Source organism: Crinia signifera, chromosome 4, assembly GCF_055691185.1.
Source record: "Crinia signifera chromosome 4, ASM5569118v1, whole genome shotgun sequence".
In the NCBI taxonomy this organism is placed as follows: Eukaryota; Metazoa; Chordata; class Amphibia; order Anura; family Myobatrachidae; genus Crinia; species Crinia signifera.
Genome location: NC_139220.1, coordinates 299,994,790 through 300,022,193, shown reverse-complemented (window position 1 = coordinate 300,022,193; position 27,404 = coordinate 299,994,790). Strand labels below are relative to the sequence as shown.

The following is a 27,404-nucleotide window of genomic DNA, read 5'->3' as shown; positions in this document are numbered from 1 at the left end:
CGATCGGCGCCGGAGGGGGGCGCCCCCCCTCCGATCAGCTATTTAAGCACTGCGGGCGCTTTGCCCGCGGTGCTTAAAGGGTTAAACGGCCACGATCGTCGAACTCGCCGCTCGTGGCCGTGAGAGCAGGGACCTGGCTGTAATATACAGCCATTACCTGCTCTCTTTTAAGCCAGCTCACTCCGTGAGCTGGCTTGATTCCCCCGCAACCGACATATGACGTATATATACGTCATAAGTCGTGAAGGGGTTAAGTAAATGGTGGGGCACATGAACCCCATAATTAAGACAATCTTATTGTAGATGAATCCTGAGTCCACCCGACATTAGATTAAATCATATAGTATGATAGTACAATAGATGCCGGTGTGGTAGATGTTAATTGGTTTGGAATACATACGAGAGAGAGATAGAGGAGAGGACTCGAAAATCATTCATTCTTTTTATATATATTTTTCTTATACAAAACAACGATTTTAATATTTTTATGTAGTTTTATACAATTTTAGAGAGGAAAAATTTAGGTTTTTTTTAGGGGGTTTTAATTTATTTAAATTTTTTTTTTTAATTTTTTATTATTATTTTAAAACATTTTTTCTAATTTTTTAATTTTCTAATTTTTTTTATAAAGTTTTTATTTAAATAAATTCCAGATCTATAGTCTCATTCATACCGTGGGGTTTAAGAGTCTGTAACTTCAGGATCCATGCCGCTTCTTGTCGACATAGAGTCCTGAATCGGTCTCCTCCACGGCTGGTATGAGCTATATGTTCCAAACCTATAACTTTAAGACCCACAGGGTCCCCACCATGATGTTCTGCAAAGTGGCGGGGAACACTGTGGTTAGTGATTTTCTTCACGATGTTCCTCCTATGTTCTAAGACTCTAGTCTTGAGAGGGCGGATAGTTCGTCCTACATAGTAGGTATTACATGGACATATTAATAGATAAATTACGTAATTAGTCGTACAGTTGATAAAAGTCTCTATATTGTAAGTTTTTTCATGATTTGAAGCTGTGATTTTCTGGGTTTTGTTCATTACATGCTTGCAGGTCATACACTGGGCATGATTACATCTAAAGAAACCAGTAATCTTTGGTCCTGTAATAGTACTTTGTATGGCCCCACTTTTGTTCTCCACAGAGCCCCTAAAGAAACTGGGTGCCAAGATGTTTTTTAGATTACGTGCGCGTTTGAATATAATAGTTGGTTTTTTTTCTAAGTTGGCACTCAGTATCGGGTCAGTGCTGAGGAGTTTATAGTTTTTCTTTATTATGTTAGAGATTTTATTGGCAGCTACATTGTATTTGGAGATAAAACATAATTTATTTTTGCCTCCATTTTTAAATTTGTCCACCTTTTTATCTCTACTGTTGGGGCCTTGTTTATTGCTGTTAGCAATAATCTCGTTGCGGTCTAAGGTGCCAGCGTACTCCAGAGCCTCATTAAGAACAGGTTGGGGATATTCGCGTTTTTTTGAATTCCTCCAAAAGGCTGCTCATTTGCTCCGAAAATTTAATGTCCGAAGTGCAGTTACGTCTTATCCTATGTATTTGACTTTTTGGGACGTTGTTGAGCCAGCTTTTTTTGTGATTGCTGGTGTAGGGGATAAAACTACAAACGTCAACTGGCTTTTTGTAGCCTGTAACTGCTAAAACTCCCTCTACCACCTCCACCGTGACATCAAGAAAACTCATATGTGTGGGGGGATGTGAGTGAGTGAAAGATAAACCATAAGTGTTGTTATTAAGGTGCGTAACGAAATTATTAACTGATTCGGTGCTGCCGTGCCAAATGAAGAACAGGTCGTCGATATAGCGACCATAGAGGACCAGGTTCGCATCCCAGTCCCCACTCCAGATATACTGGTCTTCAAATTGCCCCATGTAGATGTTTGCAAAACTGGGAGCGAACCTGGTCCCCATCGCTGTACCGAGGACCTGTTGGTAGTGACAGTGATCAAATAAAAAGTGATTGTGTGACAAAATGAATCTAATACCTGCCAAAATAAATTCCCGACTCCCCTCTGAGATACCCATATCTTTCCTCAGGGTTTCATCTACTGCTGCAACCCCGTTCTGGTGGGGGATGTTAGTGTATAGGGCCTGGGCATCACAGGTCACCAATTGATACCCTGTGTCCCATTTGATGCCTTCCACCATCTTGATGAAATGGGTGGTGTCTTTGATATGGGATCTCAGAGAGGAGGCATGTGGTTGTAAATAACTATCGATAAACTGTGACAAATTAGATGTGAGACCCCCAATCCCTGAAATAATGGGACGCCCAGGTGGATTGTGCAGTGTTTTGTGTATTTTAGGGAGGTGATAAAAAATAGGGGTGACAGGGTGGTACATTGTGTCATCAATATGGAAGACTGCGACATTTACTTGTTACCATCTACTACTTGTATAACATTTATGCGGGGCTGTTTAGTTTTTTCCTTCAGTTTCTCTTTTAATATCTCCCTAGTTCTGTTGATGTGCTTAAGAGACATCTGATTTGTGGTAGCGAATCATTTATGGGTTAATAGACTATTGCTGTACTAATGCTCCGTTTAGCTCCTTTCTCTCATCAGTGGAAAGAGTAGTGTGACAAGCAACTTAAATACAGTTAGGTACAAGACAACCGAATATAATTAAAGGGTGTCTTTTATATGATGAATTACTCCGAGAACAGTCTGTCAGTGTAGCTTCTCTCACATTTATTTAATATATGCATTTTAGAGACACATCTAAACACAATGGGAAGCGTAATGTGCGCTCCTAAAATATGCATATATGCATATATACCCGAGATTTATTTTTATTATTATTTTTATTTTCATTTTTTATTTTTATATTTATTTTTATTTATTTTTCTTATATATACTTTATATACATGCATGTGCTAATAGAATATACCGATATTGTGCATAAAACAGCTATGCAGAAAGGCTGTAATGATTTTTTCAGCTGACTTACAAAGTGAGACACGGAAATGAAGCCGATAATTGTGAAGCCATTGATAATTGGCTAAACACACCTGTGCATAACATCCAGCCAGGTATAAGACCAGCCCACTTAGCTGTACTTCCCATCCTCAATTGAAAAAGCTGCCGTAGCGCGGCGAAACGCGTCTTGAACAGGAGCCCTGCTGCCGCCATTGAACCAGTGGACCTGGAGGAAATTCTCATTCATTGAGCTCCACGCTATTTACCTTACCTCGGTCCTCGGTATATCCTTGCAGGCGCAGCAGCGGTGTGTTGCTGAAGACGTTATACAGCCACCACTACCATCTGCGGCACACAGTTGTCGAGTCTGTAGCAGAACGCACGAGACCTTCATTTCCAAACGGCCTCCGCCCGCGACAGTGTCCAGCGGCTCGTGCCCGGCTGTCTGGCCGGTACAGCTGCTCTGCTACCATCTGACGCAGTACATGGGGCACTTTGGGGCATTCACCCTCCCCTAATGGGAATCTGCTGCAGATCATCTGCCGACATATAAGACCTGTGGCTGTCGTCTTCATCGACACAAAAGTGTCGACCGCATTGGCTCATTAATTATTCTTCTGCTACTACAAAGCTGCATTTAAATAAAAAAAAACCTCGTTGTGGATTACAAATACCCTGTTGGGCTATTCTACAGCTTTTTATTATCCCCACAAAGCGCTGGTATTTTACCTCTCAACTGGGACATTAGTACCTGGCTTCATATGCGCATATGAAAGGAAATAAACCCACCGGGACTTGGTAACTATATACCGCACTAAATCGGCGTTTTTCATTGCACATGTTTTTTAATTTTCTCATGCTTATTTTTTTATTTGTATTTTTATTTTTATTTATTTATTTATTCTTTGTGTATATTTTGTGTCTTTTAGTTTTAAAGTAACTCAATTAATGTTTGTATGATATATTTATATAATAAATTGTTTTATTTGTGTGCAAGAGGCGCCCACTGGTAACTCTTTTCTTTTTGTAAACCCTTTTTTGGGGGCGGCAACCCCCTCCTAGAGGGCAGCCATTTGCACACAGCACATACACACTAACCCATAGCGCTCAAAACATACCGCTCTGTATAATAGGACGCTGGTGTTACAGGGCAGTATAATAGGACACCGGAGTTACAGGGCAGTACAATAGGATGTCGGTGTTACAGGGCTGTATAATAGGATGCTGGGATTACAGGGCTGTATAATACGACGCTGGGGTTACAGGGCAGTAAAATAGGATGCTGGTGTTACAGGGCTGTATAATAGGGCGCTGATGTTAAAGGGCAGTATAATAGGACGCTGGTGTTACAGGGCAGTATAATAGGACGCTGGGGTTACAGGGCAGTATAATAGGATGCTGGTGTTACAGGGCAGTATAATAGGATGCTGGTGTTACAGGGCAGTATAATAGACGCTGGTGTTACAGGGCAGTATAATAGGATGCTGGTGTTACAGGGCGGTATAATAGGACGCTGGTGTGACAGGGCAGTATAATAGGACGCTGGGGTTACAGGGCTGTATAATAGGACGCTGGTGTTACAGGGCTGTATAATAGGACGCTGGGGTTACAGGGCAGTATAACAGGACTCTGGTGTTACATGGTAGTATAATAGGACGCTGGTGTTACAGGGCTGTATAATAGGACGCTGGGGTTACAGGGCAGTATAATAGGATGCTGGTGTTACAGGGCAGTATAATAGGACGCTGGTGTTACAGGGCAGTATAACAGGACGCTGGGGTTACAGGGCTGTATAATAGGACGCTGGGGTTACAGGGCAGTATAATAGGATGCTGGGGTTACAGGGCAGTATAATAGTACGCTGGGGTTACAGGGCTGTATAACAGGACGCTGGTGTTACAGGTTGGTATAACAGGACGCCGGTGTTACAGGGCAGTATAATAGGACGCTGTTGTTACAGGGTAGTATAATAGGATGCTGGTGTTACAGGGCAGTATAATAGGACGCTGATGTTACAGGGCAGTATAATAGGATGCTGGTGTTACAGGGCGGTATAATAGGACGCTGGTGTTACAGGTTAGTATAACAGGACGCTGGGGTTACAGGGTAGTATAATACGACGCTGGGGTTACAGGGCAGTAAAATAGGATGCTGGTGTTACAGGGCTGTATAATAGGACGCTGATGTTAAAGGGCAGTATAATAGGACGCCGGTGTTACAGGGCTGTATAATAGGACGCTGGGGTTACAGGGCAGTATAATAGGATGCTGGTGTTACAGGGCAGTATAATAGACGCTGGTGTTACAGGGCAGTATAATAGGATGCTTGGGTTACAGGGCAGTATAATAGGATGCTGGTGTTACAGGGCGGTATAATAGGACACCGGAGTTACAGGGCAGTATAATAGGATGCTGGTGTTACAGGGCGGTATAATAGGACGCTGGTGTGACAGGGCAGTATAATAGGACGCTGGGGTTACAGGGCTGTATAATAGGACGCTGGTGTTACAGGGCAGTATAATAGGACACCGGAGTTACAGGGCAGTATAATAGGATGTCGGTGTTACAGGGCTGTATAATACGACGCTGGGGTTACAGGGCAGTAAAATAGGATGCTGGTGTTACAGGGCTGTATAATAGGGCGCTGATGTTAAAGGGCAGTATAATAGGATGCTGGTGTTACAGGGTGGTATAATAGGACGCTGGTGTGACAGGGCAGTATAATAGGACGCTGGGGTTACAGGGCTGTATAATAGGACGCTGGTGTTACAGGGCAGTATAATAGGACACCGGAGTTACAGGGCAGTATAATAGGACGCTGGTGTTACAGGGCTGTATAATAGGACGCTGGTGTTACAGGGCAGTATAATAGGATGCTTGTGTTACAGGACAGTATAATAGGACGCTGGTGTTACAGGGCAGTATAATAGGACGCTGGGGTTACAGGGCAGTATAATAGGATGCTGGTGTTACAGGGCGGTATAATAGGACGCTGGTGTGACAGGGCAGTATAATAGGACGCTGGGGTTACAGGGCTGTATAATAGGACGCTGGTGTTACAGGGCAGTATAATAGGACACCGGAGTTACAGGGCAGTATAATAGGATGCTGGGATTACAGGGCTGTATAATAGGACGCTGGTGTTACAGGGCAGTATAATAGGATGCTGGTGTTGCAGGGCTGTATAATAGGACGCTGAGGTTACAGGGCAGTATAATAGGACGCTGGTGTTACAGGGCTATATAATAGGACGCTGGTGTTACAGGGCGGTATAATAGGACGCTGGTGTTACAGGTTAGTATAACAGGACGCTGGGGTTACATTGTAGTATAATAGGACGCAGGGGTTACAGGGTAGTATAATACGACGCCGGGGTTACAGGGCAGTATAACAGGACGCCAGTGTTAGAGGGCAGTATAATAGGATGCTGGTGTTACAGGGCTGTATAATAGGCCGCTGATGTTAAAGGGCAGTATAATAGGACGCCGGGGTTACAGGGCAGTATAATAGGACGCCGATGTTACAGGGCAGTATAATAGGATGCCGGTGTTACAGGGCAGTATAATAGGACGCCGGTGTTACAGGGCTGTATAATAGGACGCCGGTGTTACAGGGCTGTATAATAGGACGCTGGTGTTACAGGGCAGTATAATAGGAAGCTGGGGTTACAGGGCAGTATAATAGGACGCTGTTGTTACAGGGTAGTATAATAGGACGCTGGTGTTACAGGGCAGTATAATAGGACGCTGGGGTTACAGGGCAGTATAATAGGACGCTGTTGTTACAGGGTAGTATAAGAGGATGCTGGTGTTACATGGTAGTATAACAGGACGCTGGGGTTACAGGGCAGTATAACAGGATGCCGGTGTTACATGGTAGTATAATAGGACGCTGGTGTTACAGGGCTGTATAATAGGACGCTGGGGTTACAGGGTAGTATAACAGGACGCTGGTGTTACAGGGCTGTATAATAGGACTCTGGTGTTACAGGGCTGTATAATAGGATGCTGGGGTTACAGGGCAGTATAATAGGATGCTGGTGTTACAGGGCTGTATAATAGGACGCTGGTGGTACAGGGCAGTATAATAGGATGCTGGTGTTGCAGGGCTGTATAATAGGACGCTGGGGTTACAGGGCAGTATAATAGGATGCTGGTGTTACAGGGCAGTATAACAGGACACCGGTGTTACAGGGCAGTATAACAGGACGCTGATGTTACAGGGCAGTATACCAGGACGCTGGGGTTACATTGTAGTATAATAGGATGCTGGGGTTACAGGGTAGTATAATACGACGCTGGGGTTACAGGGCAGTATAATAGGACGCTGGGGTTACAGGGCAGTATAATAGGATGCTGTTGTTACAGGGTAGTATAATAGGAAGCTGGTGTTACAGGGTAGTATAATAGGACGCTGGGGTTACAGGGCAGTATAACAGGATGCCGGTGTTACATGGTAGTATAATAGGACGCTGGTCTTACAGGGCTGTATAACAGGACGCTGGTGTTACAGGGCAGTATAATAGGACGCTGGTGTTACAGGGCTGTATAATAGGATGCTGGGGTTACAGGGCAGTATAATAGGATGCTGGTGTTACAGGGCTGTATAATAGGATGCTGGGGTTACAGGGCAGTATAATAGGACGCTGGTGTTACAGGGCAGTATAACAGGACGCTGGTGTTACAGGGCTGTATAATAGGACGCTGGTGTTACAGGTTAGTATAACAGGACGCTGGGGTTACGGTGCTGTATAATAGTATGCTGGTGTTACAGGGCGGTATAATAGGATGCTGGTGTTACAGGGCGTTATAATAGGATGCTGGTGTTACAGGGCGGTATAATAGGATGCTGTTGTTACAGGGCAGTATAATAGGATGCTGGTGTTACAGGGCGGTATAATAGGACGCTGCTGTGACAGGGCGGTATAATAGGATGCTGGTGTTACAGGCAGTATAATAGGACGCTGATGTTACAGGGCAGTATAATAGGACGCTGGGGTTACAGGGCAGTATAATAGGACGCTGGTGTTACAGGGCAGTATAATAGGACGCTGGGGTTACAGGGCAGTATAATAGGACGCTGGGGTTACAGGACAGTATAATAGGACGCTGGTGTTACAGGGCAGTATAATAGGACGCTGGGGTTACAGGGCAGTATAATAGGACGCTGGTGTTACAGGGCAGTATAATAGGATGCTGGTGTTACAGGGCAGTATAATAGGACGCTGGGGTTACAGGGCAGTATAATATGACGCTGTTGTTACAGGGCTGTACAATAGGACGCTGGTGTTACAGGGCAGTATAATAGGACGCTGGTGTTACAGGGCAGTATAATAGGACGCTGGTGTTACAGGGCAGTATAATAGGACGCTGGTGTTACAGGGCTGTATAATAGGACGCTGGTGTTACAGGGCAGTATAATAGGATGCTGGTGTTACAGGGCATTATAATAGGACGCTGGTGTTACAGGGCTGTATAATAGGACGCTGGTGTTACAGGGCAGTATAATAGGACGCTGGTGTTACAGGGCATTATAATAGGACGCTGGTGTTACAGGGCTGTATAATAGGACGCTGGTGTTACAGGGCAGTATAATAGGACGCTGGTGTTACAGGGTAGTATAATAGGACCCTGGGGTTACAGGGCTGTATAATAGGATGCTGGGGTTACAGGGCAGTATAATAGGACGCTGGGGTTACAGGGTAGTATAATAGGACGCTGGGGTTACAGGGCAGTATAATAGGACGCTGGTGTTACAGGGCAGTATAATAGGATGCTGGTGTTACAGGGCTGTATAATAGGACGCTGGTGTTACAGGGCTGTATAATAGGACGCTGGTGTTACAGGGCAGTATAATAGGACTCTGGTGTTACAGGGCAGTATAATAGGACACTGGGGTTACAGGGCTCTATAATAGGATGCTGGTGTTACAGGGCTGTATAATAGGACGCTGGTGTTACAGGGCTGTATAATAGGACGCTGGTGTTACAGGGCAGTATAATAGGACTCTGGTGTTACAGGGCAGTATAATAGGACGCTGGTGTTACAGGGCAGTATAATAGGACGCTGGTGTTACAGGGCAGTATAATAGGACGCTGGTGTTACAGGGCAGTATAATAGGACGCCGGTGTTACAGGGCTGTATAATAGGATGCTCGTGTTACAGGGCTGTATAATAGGACGCTGGTGTTACAGGGCAGTATAATAGTACGCTGGTGTTACAGGGCAGTATAATAGGACGCTGGTGTTACAGGGCAGTATAATAGGACGCTGCTGTTACAGGGCAGTATAATAGGATGCTGATGTTACAGGGCAGTATAATAGGACGCTGGTGAACTGGTTTACTTTATTAAGATATTGTAATACTTCAGATTTGTTCTAGGATGTATTCCACTCTGGTAACTTAAATAAATAACTATGTATATAATATAGACAGGCGGGGAATTCCAGGCATATACTGTCCTTATAAGTACAGATGGATACATACACAATAGAATCCTCTCTACGTGAACTCTGAATGAAAACCTTATAATGGATCTTTCAGTCTGTCACTGGAGGAGGAGAGTATCACATGCTTGTCTGCAGAGCTTGCAATCTAAATGCAAGTGCATTCCCTGACTTTAATCCTATGTGTGATTCTCTCCCATTCTCACTGTTGCACCTCATCAGCTGCTCACTCTCCCAATCTCTGCTCTGATATATTACACCCAGGGACTTATCCTCCCGATTTCCCTTATGTCATTGCAATTTGCAGCACTGATTCTCATCCACAGCCTGATCCTCCTCCCTCGCTTTAACCCTCTGTGCTGTCCATTCTGACTTCACTTTCATCTCCCTGTCTCCCTCATTCCCTGTCTGCCTCGTCCCCATTCCTCTCTTCCCTTTCATACTTCCTCCTCCCCCCTCTCTCTCTACCATCATCACTCCAAAAATCCAAAGTTGGAAACTGTGACACACTCCTCATATCTCTCACTGTATAAATATATATATTTATATATTTCATCTTTCATTTCTCTCTCTCTTTTTTTTTTTTTTAATACCAACACGTTGACATCAGAGGAAATTCTGCTCCGCCATTGGCCAGGGATTGGACCAATCTCTCACCCTTTCTCCAGTCACAGATCACCCAGAGAATGAGACATTTAAAAACTTGCAGGAAAAGTTTTGAGATCATCTTCTGACGGAGCGAGGCTACGAGACAGATCAGCCAACATGTCAAACCATTTTAACAGAGGCCCAGCCTATGGACTCAGCGCGGAGGTCAAGAACAAGGTGAGGATTTTGGCCCAAGAGCGTACACTCTATTCCCAGCTGAGGCATATAATGTAATGTAGGCATATAATGTAAAGTCAATAATCGTTGTTAGTGTACATTGTGTAGATATCTTAATGCTTGTCTATTTAACAGTCAGTTCCTGAGTGAGCCCAAGAGCTGACACTTCACTTGGTTAACGGTTACTTTTGTGTTCTGAATCAGCTTTATTTATAGAGACAAACCTTTATTTGTATGTCTGTCATGGTCTCAAGAGCTGACGCAATATTATATTTGTCTACTGAGCTAACATTCTAGTCACCCATAAACAGGAGGTGTAGTCTGAAGAGCTGACAATCTATTTGAAGATATATATATGTATATATATATATTGTGTCAGTTGGAATATGGTTTGAATATGGTATATCTGTCGTAAGACATCAAGCTGCATCATTTCCATATACCCTGACCTGGACCCATAGAGAATAGACTGCAGAGCTGGCACTTTACTGAGATCAGTGTACCTGCCGCGCTGCTCTTAGGGGCTTACACTCTATTCAGGTGGCTGGTGTATATATTATACATTATAGATTGTCAGGAATAGATGCCTGACCTGAAGAGCTGACACTCTAATCACATAGGTATCTTTGCCTGTCTGAAATGAATGGACCGAAGGATGCGACATGGTTATGAATTATAACGGTCTTACATATACTTGTTTCCGGGACTTTAAGGGTTATATTTTCTAAAGTGCAGCTTTACAGGAGCAGTAATGTTTCCCATAGCAACCAATTAGATTCTAATTATGATTTATCTAGCTCCTTCGAGAAGATAATACCTCAAAATCTGATTGGTAGCTATGTGAAACATCTCCAATTCCAAAAAATGCACATGTTCGGAAATGTACCCATAAGTATCAGTTTGCCTTTATTCTGGGGAATAGATGTCTATGAGATTGTGTTGCCTGGTGTATAAACTGGGGTCCCAAATGCAGGATCTATAGATGCAGTTATGATGCCAATCACAGGTTATAGATGTATTAGTGTATATTCATGTTTAACCCGCAGAGCTGACACTCTATAATGGACTTCTATATCTGATTTGTGGAGCTGACAGTCTATTTAAACGATGTTCTAGTTGAATTGGCATCACTACGCAGGTCCCCATAAGATCGCTCAGTGGCTTCGTCATAGCGCAATAATGTGTTTGTTGAGACGTGACACTACTTTTACTGTCAGGGCAGAACCTCTGACATCATCTCTTATTTCCCTTATCAACCCTTCCAGTGCCAACGCTGCTGTGAGCGACGCTGGGGATATTTCGAGGATCTCTCACAGCAAAAGTTGGCACTCAAATGGTTAATAAAAAGGTTTGCTTGGCAATTTTGCACGCCTATTTTGATAAATCCCTCGGCGCTCAAAGGATTACATTTGAAACCCAACATCGAATGAGATCGATTTTCATTGATCTAAAATTGATTATAGCCTTTAGTAAATATACCAGAGAGAGAGAGTGAGAGAGTGAGTGAGAGAGAGAGAGAGAGAGAGAGAGGGGGGGGGGGGGACATTTAATAGGATGAGAGATTCAGAAAGTGAGAGATTTGGTAAGAAATCTCCAGTGTTTTTAAAGCGGCAATCATTTACACTGCAAAACCAGTTTGATTTTGAAGTGTAAATGATTGCCGCTTTAAAAAAAACCTCTTTCACCCAGAAAGAGATAAAATCACCACCAACTGTTCAATCTACAATCTACAGCTTATAATTAATGGAACCTGGGCAAATCCTTCCGTTACCTTTGCCGGAGACGGGGACCTGATCTTTGTTTCTCTCTCCCCTCGCCTATAGACATTAGTAGTCACTATTTTGTGCATGGCATTCTTCTACACATGGCCCTGGTGCTGTTCAGTAACTTCTGACTAGAACCATGAACCTTGATCTGCCCGTCTGACACCTAGTGCACCCAGCTCTGAGGGGCGAGAGCGCCTGTCCAGCCTGCGCCGTTTCTGTAGCTTCCTGGAAAAAAATGGTGTCCTCTCCGGACTTATGGCCAACTGCAGACTGAGCTCTCCGCTAAGTTCTACAAATGGTCGTGTCCCATTGTTGGACAGAAGACTAGCGGTCTACGTACTAAGTCTTGGAGAGCAGTAAAGTGGATGAAGATAAGGTACCAACCAGCTCCCAACTGTCATTTTTCAAACACAGCCAGCAACAGGGCAGTCAGGAGATAATTGGCTGTTACTTTATTGCTGCCCACTTGGCTGTAAGAAAAGCGCCAGGACCTGATTTGCAGAGTGTATTGGATGCACCCAGCGTCCTCCTCTCCACGTCTCCCTTGTATGTTCAACCTATCTCCTATGTGGCTGTGGTGCCTCCCACTTCTCCTCTGCTTGCCTGTGGTCTCCAGCTAATGCAAGCAATTCAGCAGTCACAGAAGCAGTGGCGGAACTTGTGGGTGGTGAGCCCAGGTGCAAAAATATCATTTGAGCCCCTCTCCTCCACCCCAACCCAATATGCAACATGGCTTAGTACTCAGGAGGCCCCCGGTGTACTGCACCTGTTGTACCAGCTGCACCAATGGTAGTTCCACCTCTGCACAGAAGCATCATCACCATCATACAGAGCTAAAACTTGGAAAAGTCTCTAATGCTTCTCCTCCTAATGGAGTCACAGACTAGATCAATGGACCCCAGAACCCATGTAGCATATGAGTCACACGTCTCAGTGTCTGGTTGCAGCTGCGGCTATACCACTGTATGTTGAACAGAAGACACTGCATCCATTCAGGTGTATCCGAGGGTACAGCTGGCACATAAAGCTGTCATTTACCCCTGCATGAGGTCCCACCTGCCCTGTGGCCCCAAGTCTTTCCTTTCTGTTTTGTCATGTTTCGAAATGTTTGTAGTCAAACCTGCCGACTGATAAAGTTTTTTCCTTTTTATATTGTGGACAAAAATAATGAATCTAGCAGCCACTGAGACAATGTTGGAAGTTACGCAGGAACCTTAGACATAGAAATACCAACCCAATATCAAAGGAGCCATAACCACTGTAGCACTTGCTATGGGAGTTCTGTTCAGTATTTAGCAGGAAACGGTAAGCTGAGCCTTCTATGTATGGAGCCGTCTATGTACTAAGTCTTGGAGAGACATAGGGGGAAATTTACTGAAGCTTCTAAAAATGAAAAGAGGTGATGTTGCCCATAGCAACCAAGTTATCTCCGCCCAATTTACCAGCCTCTTAAGGTGACCATACATGCACCGATTATCGAATGCGTTTTGTACTTTTTAAGTACAAAACGCATCTTATGTACAATAATCGTGGTGTGTTTATGGGCATTTGCGATGCGCGTTCCCGGGAGCCCGATATTGTATGTCCAAAAAAGTATGTGCAGCACGCACTTTTTAGACTACATCTGAAAATTAACAGTACAAACATGGGTTAATCGCATCGCACGCATCAAAATACACATCGCATCGCATTATGGCAGGAAAATTGTATAGAAGCATTGTACAGACAAAAACGCATAGCACAGTAAAATTGGTGCGTGTATGGGCACCTTTAGGCTTAGTACAGATCCCTAAGCACTGGTGTATATTGATTGCAGTGTGTGCACACAATGGCCTCTGGGGTCCAGGGGTCCCACACTGTACCCATTTTTTTTTCAATGCTTACCCTCCAGAGTCCCACCCCAGCCACAACAGCGCTGCAGAAATCACCAGGAAAATGACATCGTGGCCATTTACCTGAACCACAGTAGGCTCTGAATCAGCTCTAGGGTCCTCTAGAGACCCAAATAGCCAGAGTCAACTACAGAGGAGGAGGAGGAGTCTGGCCAAGGGCCTCCTATTCTCTAGATGCGCCCCTTCCCTATGTCCCCACTGGGTGTATCCGCATTACTCATTAGGCCATTGACTGCTAGCAATACAGCAGAGGTCCACTAGGGGTAAATTTAGGGGGTCATACAGACCTGATCTCTCTGCTGTGACTTCACATGCCAGGCAATGATCCAACAACTGCACCTGCGCACAGCCCGTAGCGCGCTTGCGCGAGGCCGCCCTGTGATAAAATTCTGCTAATTTTGTAACTGCTGGCTGCACGCAAGTTGATTGACAGGAAGCCGGCATTTGGGGGTGATAACCGGCTGTTTTCTGGGAGTGTCAGGGAAAACACAGGTGTGCACAGGGGAAGTCATGTGACGTCAGCTCCGGTCCCAATCAGACTTTCTATTGCAGCTGCTGAGTAAGCGGGTTGATCTGGTTGACTCGTTCCGATGCGAATTCGCACCCTTGCGAGTCAACCATATCCCACCTTGCAAATAACACCCATTCGCAGGGGCGACTCGCTCACAGGGGGCTTGCGAATGGATGTTACACAGTAACATCCATTCGCAGGGCAGGGGAAACCTCCCACATCTTTCGATAGATGTCGACCATCGAAAGATGTGGAAGGTGCAGGCATACGTAAGGTAGCTCTGTGCAACCTTACATATGCGTGCACACTAGGGAGGAAATGGGCGGGCAGCTGACATCTGTTGATGTCAGCTGCCTCCCCCCCCCCCCACCCATGTCACCGCCTCATTAGCATGAGAACGCTCAGCGTTCTCATGGGAACCCCCATGAATCGCTGAGCGTTCCAATATAATAATGGGGCTGCCCTGCGCCCCACGCCCTCTCAGCCCCCCACTCACTGTGTTAGGTGTGTGTGCACCCAGAGAACAGACTGTTCGCAGTTGGTGCACGCACCCTGCATATGCACATGTGCATTAATGAAACATCGGTCCTTGTACGAACGAAGCACTGGTGCACACGGACCTGAATAAGGCCCTAAGTCCGGGGTTACACACAGACTGTACACGGCTTGTGCATGGATTTACTGCTAATCACCGATCAGCCTAATTTTGCGACCCTTGCACAGCAATTTACATACTTACAGAGGGCGGGGTTTTCACTCACTGGCTGGGCAGCGATAACCTGAAATTTACAACCATCTGCTCAGGTCTGAATAACCCGCTAATATGGGAGTTCTATTAAATATGCCATGTTGCCCATAGTAACCAATCAAATATATTATCTGGAAGTTGCTAAATAAATAAGTTGAATCTGATTGGTTGCTATGGACAACATCCCATCTTCAATAGGATTTCCAAATGTAGATTGCCCCGATTCCAGCAGCATTTTGAAAGGCACGGTATCTATGTCGACTATGTTATGTTCAGCCACACTTAGTAAACCCCGTCTAGTTAGACACCTAAAGATAGTCAACTTCGTCTAGATGGATGGTAATGAAAGTTAGATGCAAGCGTTAGTTCAACGGGAGCGTGGTCAACAGTCACATGCTCGACCAAGTTCTCGTCTACCTAATGCTTGCGTCAAACTTTTGTTACTGTCTATTTAGACATGGTCGATTATCTTCAGGCATCCAGCTGGACATGCTTGACGAAGTGTGGTAGACCATAACATGACAAGCGTGGTAGACCATAACATGACAAGCGTTGTAGACCATATCATGACTAAGTGTGGTAGACCATAACATGACTAAGCGTGGTAGACCATAATATGACAAGCATTGTAGACCATAACATGACTAAGCGTGGTAGACCATAACATGACTAAGTGTGGTAGACCATAACATAACTAAGGGCCTTATTCTGGTTGGTGCGGCCGGGCCGTACGCGTACGTCCCGGGGTTTTTAATGATCTGCGCATGCGTACATTCGCTAATGCGCAGGCGCGAACACTCCACAACGCTTACGGACGGGTCTCTACGTGCGAAAAAACCTGTACGCGAGTGTACGGGCATTGGGGACGGCATAGGGGCGTGATGAGGGGAGCGGCCGAAATAATGAGGGAAAATGGGCGTAAATATGGGCGTACACAGGGGTGTGTACCAAAAATGAGCGGTGCTACTACCGCACGATCGACTAAAGCACCGTTCATTTCGGACACAAAACAGGCGGCCGCCAACCGCCATCTCAAACCACCCCTACAGATACCGCATGCCAGCGTGCGCCTGGGTTTGCTAATTTACGCTGATTACTACCAAACACATACACCTGAATGTAATAACCAATGCTGCAGTCTATTAAGTCCAAACCATGATTTCACTACCTGCAAGCCACACACAGCACTCAAACACATTGGAAGCTTATCGTTCTATACTTCTCTACATTTAAAGGTTTGTTTAATTTAAGGTAAGAATCTTTGTAAGACCTGCTTATATATGCTAAGGTAGGTATTTGTTAAACAGTTAGACACATTCACTACGTGCTTTCATAGACTTTACACAGTAGCACACTCAATCTACACAAGTCGACATGTGTCAACGTGTTCACTCTAATACAAACATAGGTTTTGTATTTATGATACAATAACATAAACCACATCTAACACCTACAAAGGATGTTTCAGCAATGTTTTAAGCCCATGGCCACTATTTTGCACATTAATTAATTCAATCAATTAATTAATTTTCATAATTAGAGTTGAAAGGCAAGATTTGCAGGTCCATATATGTGAAGGGTATGTCAGCGTACACGGACGTACGCTCACTCTCACGAGCGGTGACATAAGCTGACTTTTCTATTGAAAACAATAGGGACCCGTCCGTGCAAGCTGGCGTACGCTCAGATAGCCGCAAGAAGTCGGTGGGAAGACGGCCGAGAGACGTCCGTAAACTGTGCTGTACGCTCAATTGTACGCCAGTTGTCGGAGTGTAAGGGCTGGCCCGTCCGTGTACGTTGGCGTACGCTCAATTGTACGCCACTCCCCTTTGCCGATGTTTCTGGCCGTACGAATGCGGCTGAGTTGTGGGTGGACTTAACCCCAACGGCCGCGTACGGATAGCGTACGTTAATAGCGAACGTACGCACGTTTGGCCGCTACGATCAGAATAACCTCCTTAGTGTGGTAGACCATAAGTGCGCAGGACCCACCCCAAGAAAACCGTAGACCATAACATGACTAAGCGTGGTAGACCATAAGATGACTAAGCGTGGTAGACCATAACATGACTAAGTGTTTTATACCATAACATGACAAGTGTGGTAGACCATAACATAACTAAGGAGGTTATTCTGATCGGAGCGGCCAAACGTGCGTACGGTCACTATTAGCGTACGCTCTCCGTACGCGGCCGTTGGGGTTAAGTCCACCCACAACTCAGCCGCATACGTATGGGCAGAAACAACGTCGAAGGGGAGTGGCGTACAATTGAGCGTTGTGGAGTGTTCGCGCCTGCGCATTAGCGAATGTACGCATGCGCAGATCATGAAAAACCCCGGAACGTACGCGTACGGCCCGGCCGCACCAACCAGAATAAGGCCCTAAGTGTGGTAGACCATAACATGACTAAGTGTGGTAGACCATAACATGACTAAGCGTGGTAGACCATAATATGACAAGCATTGTAGACCATAACATGACTCAGCATGGTAGACCATAACATGACTAAGTGTGGTAGACCATAACATAACTAAGTGTGGTAGACCATAACATAACTAAGCGTGGTAGACCATAATATGACAAGCATTGTAGACCATAACATGACTCAGCATGGTAGACCATAACATGACTAAGTGTGGTAGACCATAACATAACTAAGTGTTGTAGACCATAACATAACTAAGCGTGGTAGACCATAAGATGACTAAGCGTGGTAGACCATAACATGACTAAGTGTTTTATACCATAACATGACAAGTGTGGTAGACCATAACATAACTAAGTGTGGTAGACCATAACATGACTAAGTGTGGTAGACCATAACATGACTAAGTGTGGTAGACCATAACGGGTTTGGTATAAATACCCAACGGTCGGGATTCCGACAGTCATTAGTCAGACGTCGGAATCCCGACTGCACAGCGTGGGGAGCGCAATGAAGCCCCTTGCCACCCATTTTATTCTCTCTCTATGGGGGTCGTGGACCCCCACGAGGGAGCACCCGGGATTCTGACGTCGGAGTAATGACTGTCGGAATCCCAACTGTCGGGGAGCCGTCCGGCACCCGACCATAACATGACTAAGTGTGGAAGACCATAACATGACAAGCATTGTAGACCATAACATAGCTAAGGGCCTTATTCTAGTTCACTCTTTCTGACAAAATCCTTCTTAGATGGACAAAACCATGTGCACTGCAGGGGGGCAGATGTAAAATGTGCAGAGAGAATTAGATTTGGGTGGGGTTTTACTTCAAAGTGAGATTTATTTTGCAATGTAAAAATAAAGCAGCCAGTATTTACCCTGCACAGAAACAAAATAACTCACCCAAATCTAATTCTCTCTGCACATTTTATATCTGCCCCCCTGCAGTGCACATGGTTTTGTCCATCTAAGAAGGATTTTGTCAGTAAGAGTGAACTAGAATTAATCCCTAAGTGTGGTAGACCATAACATAACTAAGCGTAGTAGACCATAACATGACTAAGCGTAGTAGACCATAACATGGCTAAGCGTGGTAGACCATAACATGACTAAGCGTGGTAGACCATAACATGACTAAGTGTTTTAAACCATAACATGACTAAGCGTGGTAGACCATAACATGACAAGCGTGGTAGACCATAGCATAACTAAGCATGGTAGACCATAACATGACTAAGCGTGGTAGACCATAATATGACTAATCGTGGTAGACCATAACATGACTAAGCGTGGTAGACCATAATATGGTCGATTTATACACCGTCGATACATCAACCGGATACGGTTTCATCCACAGTTGGAGCTAATTATTTCACTTGCGATTTTGTGAGGAGACCTGCAAAACATGCACTGTGTGGGGTCCAGAGGACCGACTTTGAGAACCTATGTGTTAAAGCAATGGTGAAAAGATACATAGCATTTAAAGCTTATTCGTCTAATCTCACAGAGGCGGTCTTGCGGCCACCCACATCATCAGGATGGCTTGATTAAACAATTTCTGGTGAAGTGCATCATGGTGACCCCATCACCCGCTTTACAATACTGCTAATAACAGCATTGGGGGGAGGGGCAATGCCATGCTAATGCAATGCACCACCCACTTGTCCTCGCCAATTCTCCTTTGTCATTGATCAGGGAGCCCACAGAAAGCTCGCACGTATGATTAAAAGGCATCACCTGGCCGTCCCTGTCTCCCCATCTCGTTCCTTAGCGCCTTCAGTCATACACGCCATTATTTCAGGTACACATTTGAAAATAGTGTCATACTTGTTACCATACAAGAAAGAAAAAAGCTCCAATGTAAGGTGTCTGACTGCAATATGATAGGTCATGGGTTTGAGGCCTGGGTATGACAGTATTAAGAAATGTGTGCCTTAAATAAAGGAGGATGTGACTGAAGGTCCGGAATATGACTGCTATGAAAAGTGTGATTTAAAAAAAAGGAAAATGTAACTAAAAGGCAAAGAGCTCTACTGGCTGCTTTAATTTTATACTGCAATATAGATATCAGTTTGAAGTACACCCCCCACACAAATCTAACTCTCTCTGCACATGTTACATCTGCCCCACCTGCAGTGCACATGTTTTTGTCCATTAAAGAGAGAATTTGCTTTTGCGAGTGAACCAGAATCAGGGTCTAAATGCATAAGTGCACCAAACTGTCTAGTTACTGCCCTGAAAAATGTGATGAGGGGCCGCCAAGAACATTGGAAGCACTGGTTGTGCACCATGGCACAAATGCTCCAGTCCCAATTCCAATGGGAAGAAATCTTGGGAAGTATGCAGAAGAGAGTAACACTGTATTCTGTCCCTCCCACCACAGGGTGACACAGACAGGAGGGAGCTATGTGACATGGGGTCTGTCCCTCCCACCACAGGGTGACACAGACAGGAGGGAGCTATGTGACATGGGGTCTGTCCCTCCCCCCCCAGGGTGACAGACAGGAGGGAGCTATGTGACACGGTGTCTGTCCCTCCCACCACAGGGTGACAGACAGGAGGGAGCTATGTGACATGGGGTCTGTCCCTCCCACCACAGGGTGACAGAGGCAGGAGGGAGCTATGTGACACGGGGTCTGTCCCTCCCACCACAGGGTGACAGCATACCTCCCAACTGTCACGATTACAGCGGGACAGTCCCGATTTTCGGGTCCTGTCCCGCTGTCCAACCCGCGGCAGGCATTGTCCCGCTGCGGGGGGTGGCAGTTGCAGACCCCCCAATCTAGTAGAATAGACGCTGTGCGCATGCGCACAGTGTCTATTCTCGTATGAAAATGAGGTCGCGGCTAATTAGCATAAGCCGCAACCTCATTTGCATACGCAACAGGTCAGAAGTTGGGAGGTATGTGACAGACAGGAGGGAGCTATGTGACACGGGGTCTGTCCCTCCCACCACAGGGTGACAGACAGGAGGGAGCTATGTGACATGGGGTCTGTCCCTCCCACCACAGGGTGACAGACAGGAGGGAGCAGGCATTAATGGATGTGATATAAATGTACACCACACACAGCTGCGTGTGTCCTGCACGGAATGTATAGCGCAGGACGCTCTCCCTCCATCCTGACAGGCAGACAGAGAACAGGTAGAATAACTCTGGTATAAATGACATATTTTGCAGTCTGGGAGCGCACAGTATGTAGACTTGGTTAATTTAACTCTGCCTGTTCCAGCCACGAACTGCAGGGCCTTACAAAGAACATAATCTGCCCTGGAGTAGAGTACAGACCATATAAGGATGCCTGTGCTCACACATGGAATATCTCTACTATATAAGGGTATTGGTGAATCGAGTCTATAAGGAGGATAAACCAGGTGTGAATGAAACCCCTCCTTCTCCTGTCACATACCCCCATTCATACTGTCTGCCCAGCCTGTTAATTAGCAGCTGGCAATTAGCAGGGATCCCAGAGCAGAACATTCCTGTATGGGAAATTCTCCATCGCCAGCCGCTGCACTCAGCAGCTATTCTTAGGCAGCAGAGCCTCTGGCAGCGCCCTCACTTTTGGGGATATTCTAAGAGAATATTTGGGTTCGCAGAGACTTTCCCCAGGACTGAGGAAAAGGGCCAAACATGAGCTATTACTGGTGGGAGTATACAGCCGCTGCCCCTGTGTCTGTCTGGGAGTATACAGCCGCTGCCCCTGTGTCTGTCTGAGTATTAAATGCAAAAGCACATTCACTGCACATTCTCTTAGATCATTATACACTGCAGTATTAGCCTTATTATGTATAGATATGCAGTGATCACTGCGCTGTATAATGATACTATCAGTGTATAGATACTCAGTACCATTATACAGCGCAGTGTGATCACTATCAGTGTATAGATACTCAGTACCATTATACAGTGCAGTGTGATCACTATCAGTGTATAGATACTCAGTATCATTATACAGCGCAGTGTGATCACTATCAGTGTATATATACTCAGTACCATTATACAGCGCAGTGTGATCACTATCAGTGTATATATACTCAGTATCATTATACAGCACAGTGTGATCACTATCAGTGTATATATACTCAGTACCATTATACAGCGCAGTGTGATCACTATCAGTGTATAGATACTCAGTACCATTATACAGTGCAGTGTGATCACTATCAGTGTATAGATACTCAGTACCATTATACAGAGCAGTGTGATCACTATCAGTGTATAGATACTCAGTACCATTATACAGAGCAGTGTGATCACTATCAGTGTATAGATACTCAGTATCATTATACAGCGCAGTGATCACTATCAGTGTATAGATACTCAGTATCATTATACAGCGCAGTGTGATCACCATCAGTGTATATATACTCAGTATCATTATACTGCGCAGTGTGACCACTATCAGTGTATATATACTCAGTATCATTTTATAGCGCAGTGTGATCACTATCAGTGTATATATACTCAGTATCATTATACAGTGCAGTGTGATCACTATCAGTGTATATATACTCAGTATCATTATACAGAGAAGCGTGATCACTATCAGTGTATAGATACTCAATATCATTATACAGAGCAGTGTGATCACTATCAGTGTACATATACTCAGTATCATTATACAGCGCAGTGTGATCACTATCAGTGTATAGATACTCAGTATCATTATACAGCGCAGTGTGATCACTATCAGTGTATAGATACTCAGTATCATTATACAGCGCAGTGTGATCACTATCAGTGTATATATACTCAGCAACATTATAAACCTCCCGGAATCGGGGGGACCTCCACTGAGCCCCCCAATCACGTCATTAAAATGCCGCAATCCACAGGTCTCAGAGGAGGGGGCGGAGCTAAAACGAGACAAATGGGGCGGGGCTTAATGATGTCACAGTCAAGCCCCGCCCCCAAACGGGTAATGAAAGCCTCCTCTCCGGGCTTCTCCCGGAGAGGAGCATTTGAAAGTCGGCAACCCTGTATCAGTGTATATATGCTCAGTACCATTATACAGTGGTATATAGATACCGGGACAAGGAATCACATACACTGTATCAAGATTACGTTTTTATTTCTGGAGTAGGTCACAGCATACCAGGTACACAGCATAGGCAAGTATAGTTACAGCAAGCAGCATAAATGGGTAATCACAGCATAGTTCAAACTGTTCAGATTGCTCCAGTGTGGTCCCTACTGCATACAGTGGCGTAGCTACGTTTTGGGCGCCCCCCAGCAGAAGAACTGAGCTGCCGGGACCAGCGCGATAGGTAAGTCTGCGGGGGATTGAGGGGGGGTTTAACTATAGCACCGCAGCCCCCGGCGCCCCCACATGCACAGCGCCCCCCCGCAGTGGCGGGGGCTGCGGTGCTATAGTTACGCCGCTGACTGCATACCTCCCAACATGACCCTCTCCAGGAAGGAAACATTGCTCTGTTTCAGGGCTTTCTTCTTAATTCATGATTACCATCACCTGTGGTGAAATGCCTTTCTTGTCCATTAACCTGTTTAAAACAGGTGATTACAGTCATTAATTAAGAGGAAAGTCCAGAAACAGAGCATTCTGTCCCTCCTGGAGAGGGTCATGTTGGGAGGTATGCTACGGTAGCCTACACCCGTCCTATTCCACCATCAAGAGAAATGTCCTTCTGCCCTGGAAACACTTTTAATAGGAGAGCACAGGTGCTGCTAATCAGCTCAACCTTGATCACATCAGTTTTCTTGCTGCTGCTGTAAAACCTGGACTGGATCTTCCATATTACTTTCATGTGGAGGTATGCTGTCCCTGCCACACTACTCCCCCCTAAACTTCAACCACCCTGTTGAAGCTAACACATTTTCAGACTAGCTTCATCATAGGGTTGCTTGGAGGATCAGGACCTACCAACTTCCTGGAAAGGGCCTCAGCATTGAGGTTCTGTTTCCCCGGACAATTCCGCACCTCAAACTTAAATGGCTGTAAGACCAACAACCAAAGGGTCACACGAACATTTACACACCTCCCAACATGACCCTCTCCAGGAGGGACACATTGCACTGTTTCTGGACTTTCCTCTTCATTTATGATTGCCATCACCTGTGTTCAGACACCATTCTTATTACTTCACCTGTTCAAAACAGGTGATAGCAATCACACATTCAGAGGTAAGTCCAGAAACAGAGCATTGTGTCCCTCCTGGAGAGGGTCATGTTGGAAGGTATGCATTTACCTCTTCGGGGGGCCTGGGTCACTTTAGACAGGGGGTCCCCCTTGCACTTGTCATTTCTGCCCGCAAACCGCACAGGAGAATATTACACTGTCATAACACAGAGGAAAGGCAGCATAAACTTGGTCAATGGGTAATATATATATATATATCTTATATATTTGGCTACATCTGTCACTCAAAGTGTGTCTGGAGCTATAACGCTGGGTGGAGCCTCTGACTCACATGACTGACTCACATGACAGAGAACCAGCCCAGTGAGCCCACAGACAGTGCCAGACACCCTCTGCCTCTCCATGTTACACAGCAAAGACACAGCTACTCACCAGACACACCAGGTGAGCGCCCCACACCTCCATACCTCCCAACATGACCCTCTCCAGGAGGGACAGAATGCTCTGTTTGTGGACTTCCATCTTAATTTATGATTGTCATCACCTGTTTTAAACAGGGTAATTGATAAGAAAGGTGTTTAAGCACAGGTGATGGTAATCCATAAATTAAGAAGAAAGTCCAGAAACAGAGCAATGTGTCCCTCCTGGAGAGGGTCATGTTGGGTATGCACCTCCCTCCCCCCCCCCCCATTCACGGCATCCCCACGATTAAATGGCACATGCAAAACACTGACATGGCTATGGTCGACAATGAAAAAGGTTGACAAGATTTATTTTTCACTTTTTCAATGTTTTCATATTCATTCTCATGTGTCGACATGGACACCAATGAAGTGCCACACTTATGTCAACATTTACATGTGTTGACCTTTCTGTGTTGATTTTTTCTTGTGGCGATTCGCGGCACCCCCCGCGACCCCCCTCCCGCGATTTGCAGCACACCCCCGCAATTTGCGGCACCCCCGGTGACTCCCGCGATTCGCGGCCCCACCCCGTGACACCCCCCCTCCTGCGATTCGCGGCACCCCGCCTCCCATGATTCGCGCCAACCCCCCGTTCCCCCCCTCCCGCAGTTCATGGTGCCCCCCCACGACCCCCCCTACCGCGATTCCCCAACCCTGACCCCCCTCCTGTCATTGCGGCAAGCCCCGCCCCCGCGACCCACCCTCCTGCGATTCACTGCAACCCCACACACCCCTCCCCCCCCGGGACCCCTCCTCCCGCAATTCACGGCATCCACCCACGCCCCCCCCCTCCCGTGATTCGCGGACACCCCTCACCTCCTCCCTCCCCCCCCACGCGATTCACGGCAACCCCAGGATTAAATGGCACATGCAAAACACTGGCACGGCTATGGTCGACAATGAAAAAGGTTGACATGAGTTTTTGAAGATTTATTTTTCTTTTTTTTAATGTTTTCATATTCATTCTCATGTGTCGACATGGACAACGATGTGCCTCACTTATGTCAACATTTACATGTGTTGAACTTTCTGTGTTGATTTTTTCTTGTAGCAATTTTTTTCCAGTGACAACTATGAACTATGTGCACGTCAACCTACACATCATCAACCAATTCTTTGTATAATATATAACACCTGTTCTGTTTTACTGTAGGTGTTTTAAGTCAGACCTTTTACTGCTACTATTACTGTTTATGTAAATGCATTCTGAATGACAGCGACATCCTACCATCCTTCTACAAGAATATATAACCAACTAGGTGATTCATCGCGCCCCGTGCCCCCCCCTCCCGCAATTCACGGACCCCCCGCGCACCCCCCCTCCCGCGATTCGCAACCCCCCCTCGCGCAATTCACGCCCCCTCCCACGCTTTGCGGACCCCGCCCTCTCCCGCGATTCGCCGACACCTGCGCCCCCCCCTCCCTTGATTCACGGCACCCCCCACGCCCCTCCCGCAATTCACAGCACCCCTAAGCCCCTCTTTAGTCCCCCGTATACTCACACACCCCTATCACTACCCAGCTTCATGCTCTCCTGAACTGTAACTTCCACCACTGGGGAGTCGCTGACGCTGTTTTGCCCACATGCCCCTATCATGCCTCATAGCCCAGCCTCCTGCTCTCATGCACCCGAACTCCCACCCAGTAGGAGGAGACACTGACTAAGGGCCACCATCCTGTACTCCTGTACTGCCACGCTGGACCCTCACCCACTGGCAGAAGCTGCACAGTATCTCCCACCCTCCTCTTTAGTCCCCCTTATGCCCACACACCCCTATCACTACCCAGCCTCCTGTTTTCCTGTGTCGTGACCTCTGCCAGTGGGGAGCCGCTGACTCAGAAACACCCTACTATACTATTGCACACACACACCCACAAATGTCACTGTACCATCCACACTATCAATGTACATCTTACTCTGTAACCGCTTTTTAATTAAACAAAACAATACACACCCCCTTCCACATCATATGCTCTCTATTTAACACATTTCACCTATAACTCAAGTTGCAATACAGGCATCTTTCATACAATTCTAACCATCTTAGGGGGGGGAACTAACTTCTGCTGCCCCACTTCGCTGCTCATGGATATGCGATTATTATCACAAAGGACAGCTCTGTCAATAAGAGCTACCCTTTGCTAAGCAGCCGGCGAGGTGTCAGCGGGTCCCCGATGGCTCTCCGCCCTCTCCTCCTGTGCCAGCAGCCGGAAGGGGAATGACAGTGCTAGAGAGGAGGCGGTCACTGGCTCGGGCAGCACAGCAGGAGGCTGCCCATTTGTCAGGTTAGGGGAAGCGGTGAAGGCAGTGTGGGGGACAGGGGTAACAAAAAGAAGGCTATAGGCTTCTATGGTAGCGACAGTTTTGCTTATCCCCCCTGTAGCGGTAACACGGTGTGCAGGTTTTATTGCATTCGAAAATGCGATAAAAACCCAGATAACAGGGTTTTTATTGCCTTTTTCCACTAGAACATCCTGCCCTCTGTAAGTATAGATGCTCTTGTGGAGAAATCCTGTATGAACCTGTGGTAATAACCCAGCAGACCAAGAAATGTCATAAGTTGGGACTTACATTTGGGTTTAGACCAATTGAGGACCACTTCTACCTTACTAGGCTGAGGTTTAACCTGTCCTCTGCCCATCAGGTACACCAAATACTTGGCACATTTCTCCAGGTTGGCAGTAACCCCATTTGCCCATAGGAACTTTAAGACTTTAAGACGGCTTCTACCTGTGGTGGGTGTGACTGCCAGTCAGAGCTGAAAATAACAATGTCATCTAACGCATATTCCCTGTGAGGTCACAGCAAACTTATCCATAGCCCTCTGGAAGGTTGCTGCGGCACCATGTAATCCAAATGGCAGCACTTTATACTGGAATAAGCCCTCTGGGGTAGAGAAGGTTGTTTTTGCCATAGCAGCTTCTGTTAACGGAATCTGCCAAAATCTTTTTGTCAAATCAGGGCGTGGTAAGATACGGACTCTCGGCTAAATCTTCTACCAACTCATCAACCTGGGGCATAGGGTACTAATTAAACGTGATTTAATGAAGTCATTGCAGAATCTTAAAGCACCCGAAGGCTTAGGTACTAAAACAATGGGATTATTTCACTCGCTGGTTGATTCCTCTATGACCCCGAGGTGAAGCATCTCTTCCACCTCTTGCTTTACCACTGCCCGCATTGCCATAGGTATGAGATACGGTCTCTGTTTAATGACCACCCGGGGTGGCGTCACATCTTGCTGGATGATCTGTGTCTTTCCTGGAATGGCAGAAACATATCCTGGTATTGTACCA

General features: G+C 46.0%; 1 protein-coding gene across 1 annotated transcript in view; it reads left to right on the top strand.

The window, feature by feature from the left end:
• Positions 1-9,798: 9,798 nt before the first annotated feature.
• CNN1 (calponin 1) overlaps positions 9,799-27,404 on the top strand; it is a 54,841-nt gene continuing 37,235 nt past the window's right edge. Inside the window, exon 1 of the mRNA XM_083185200.1 lies at positions 9,799-10,202. Within this exon, the coding sequence (XP_083041326.1) occupies positions 10,143-10,202 (60 nt within the window). The 5' untranslated portion in view covers positions 9,799-10,142. The remainder of the gene's footprint in view (positions 10,203-27,404) is intronic.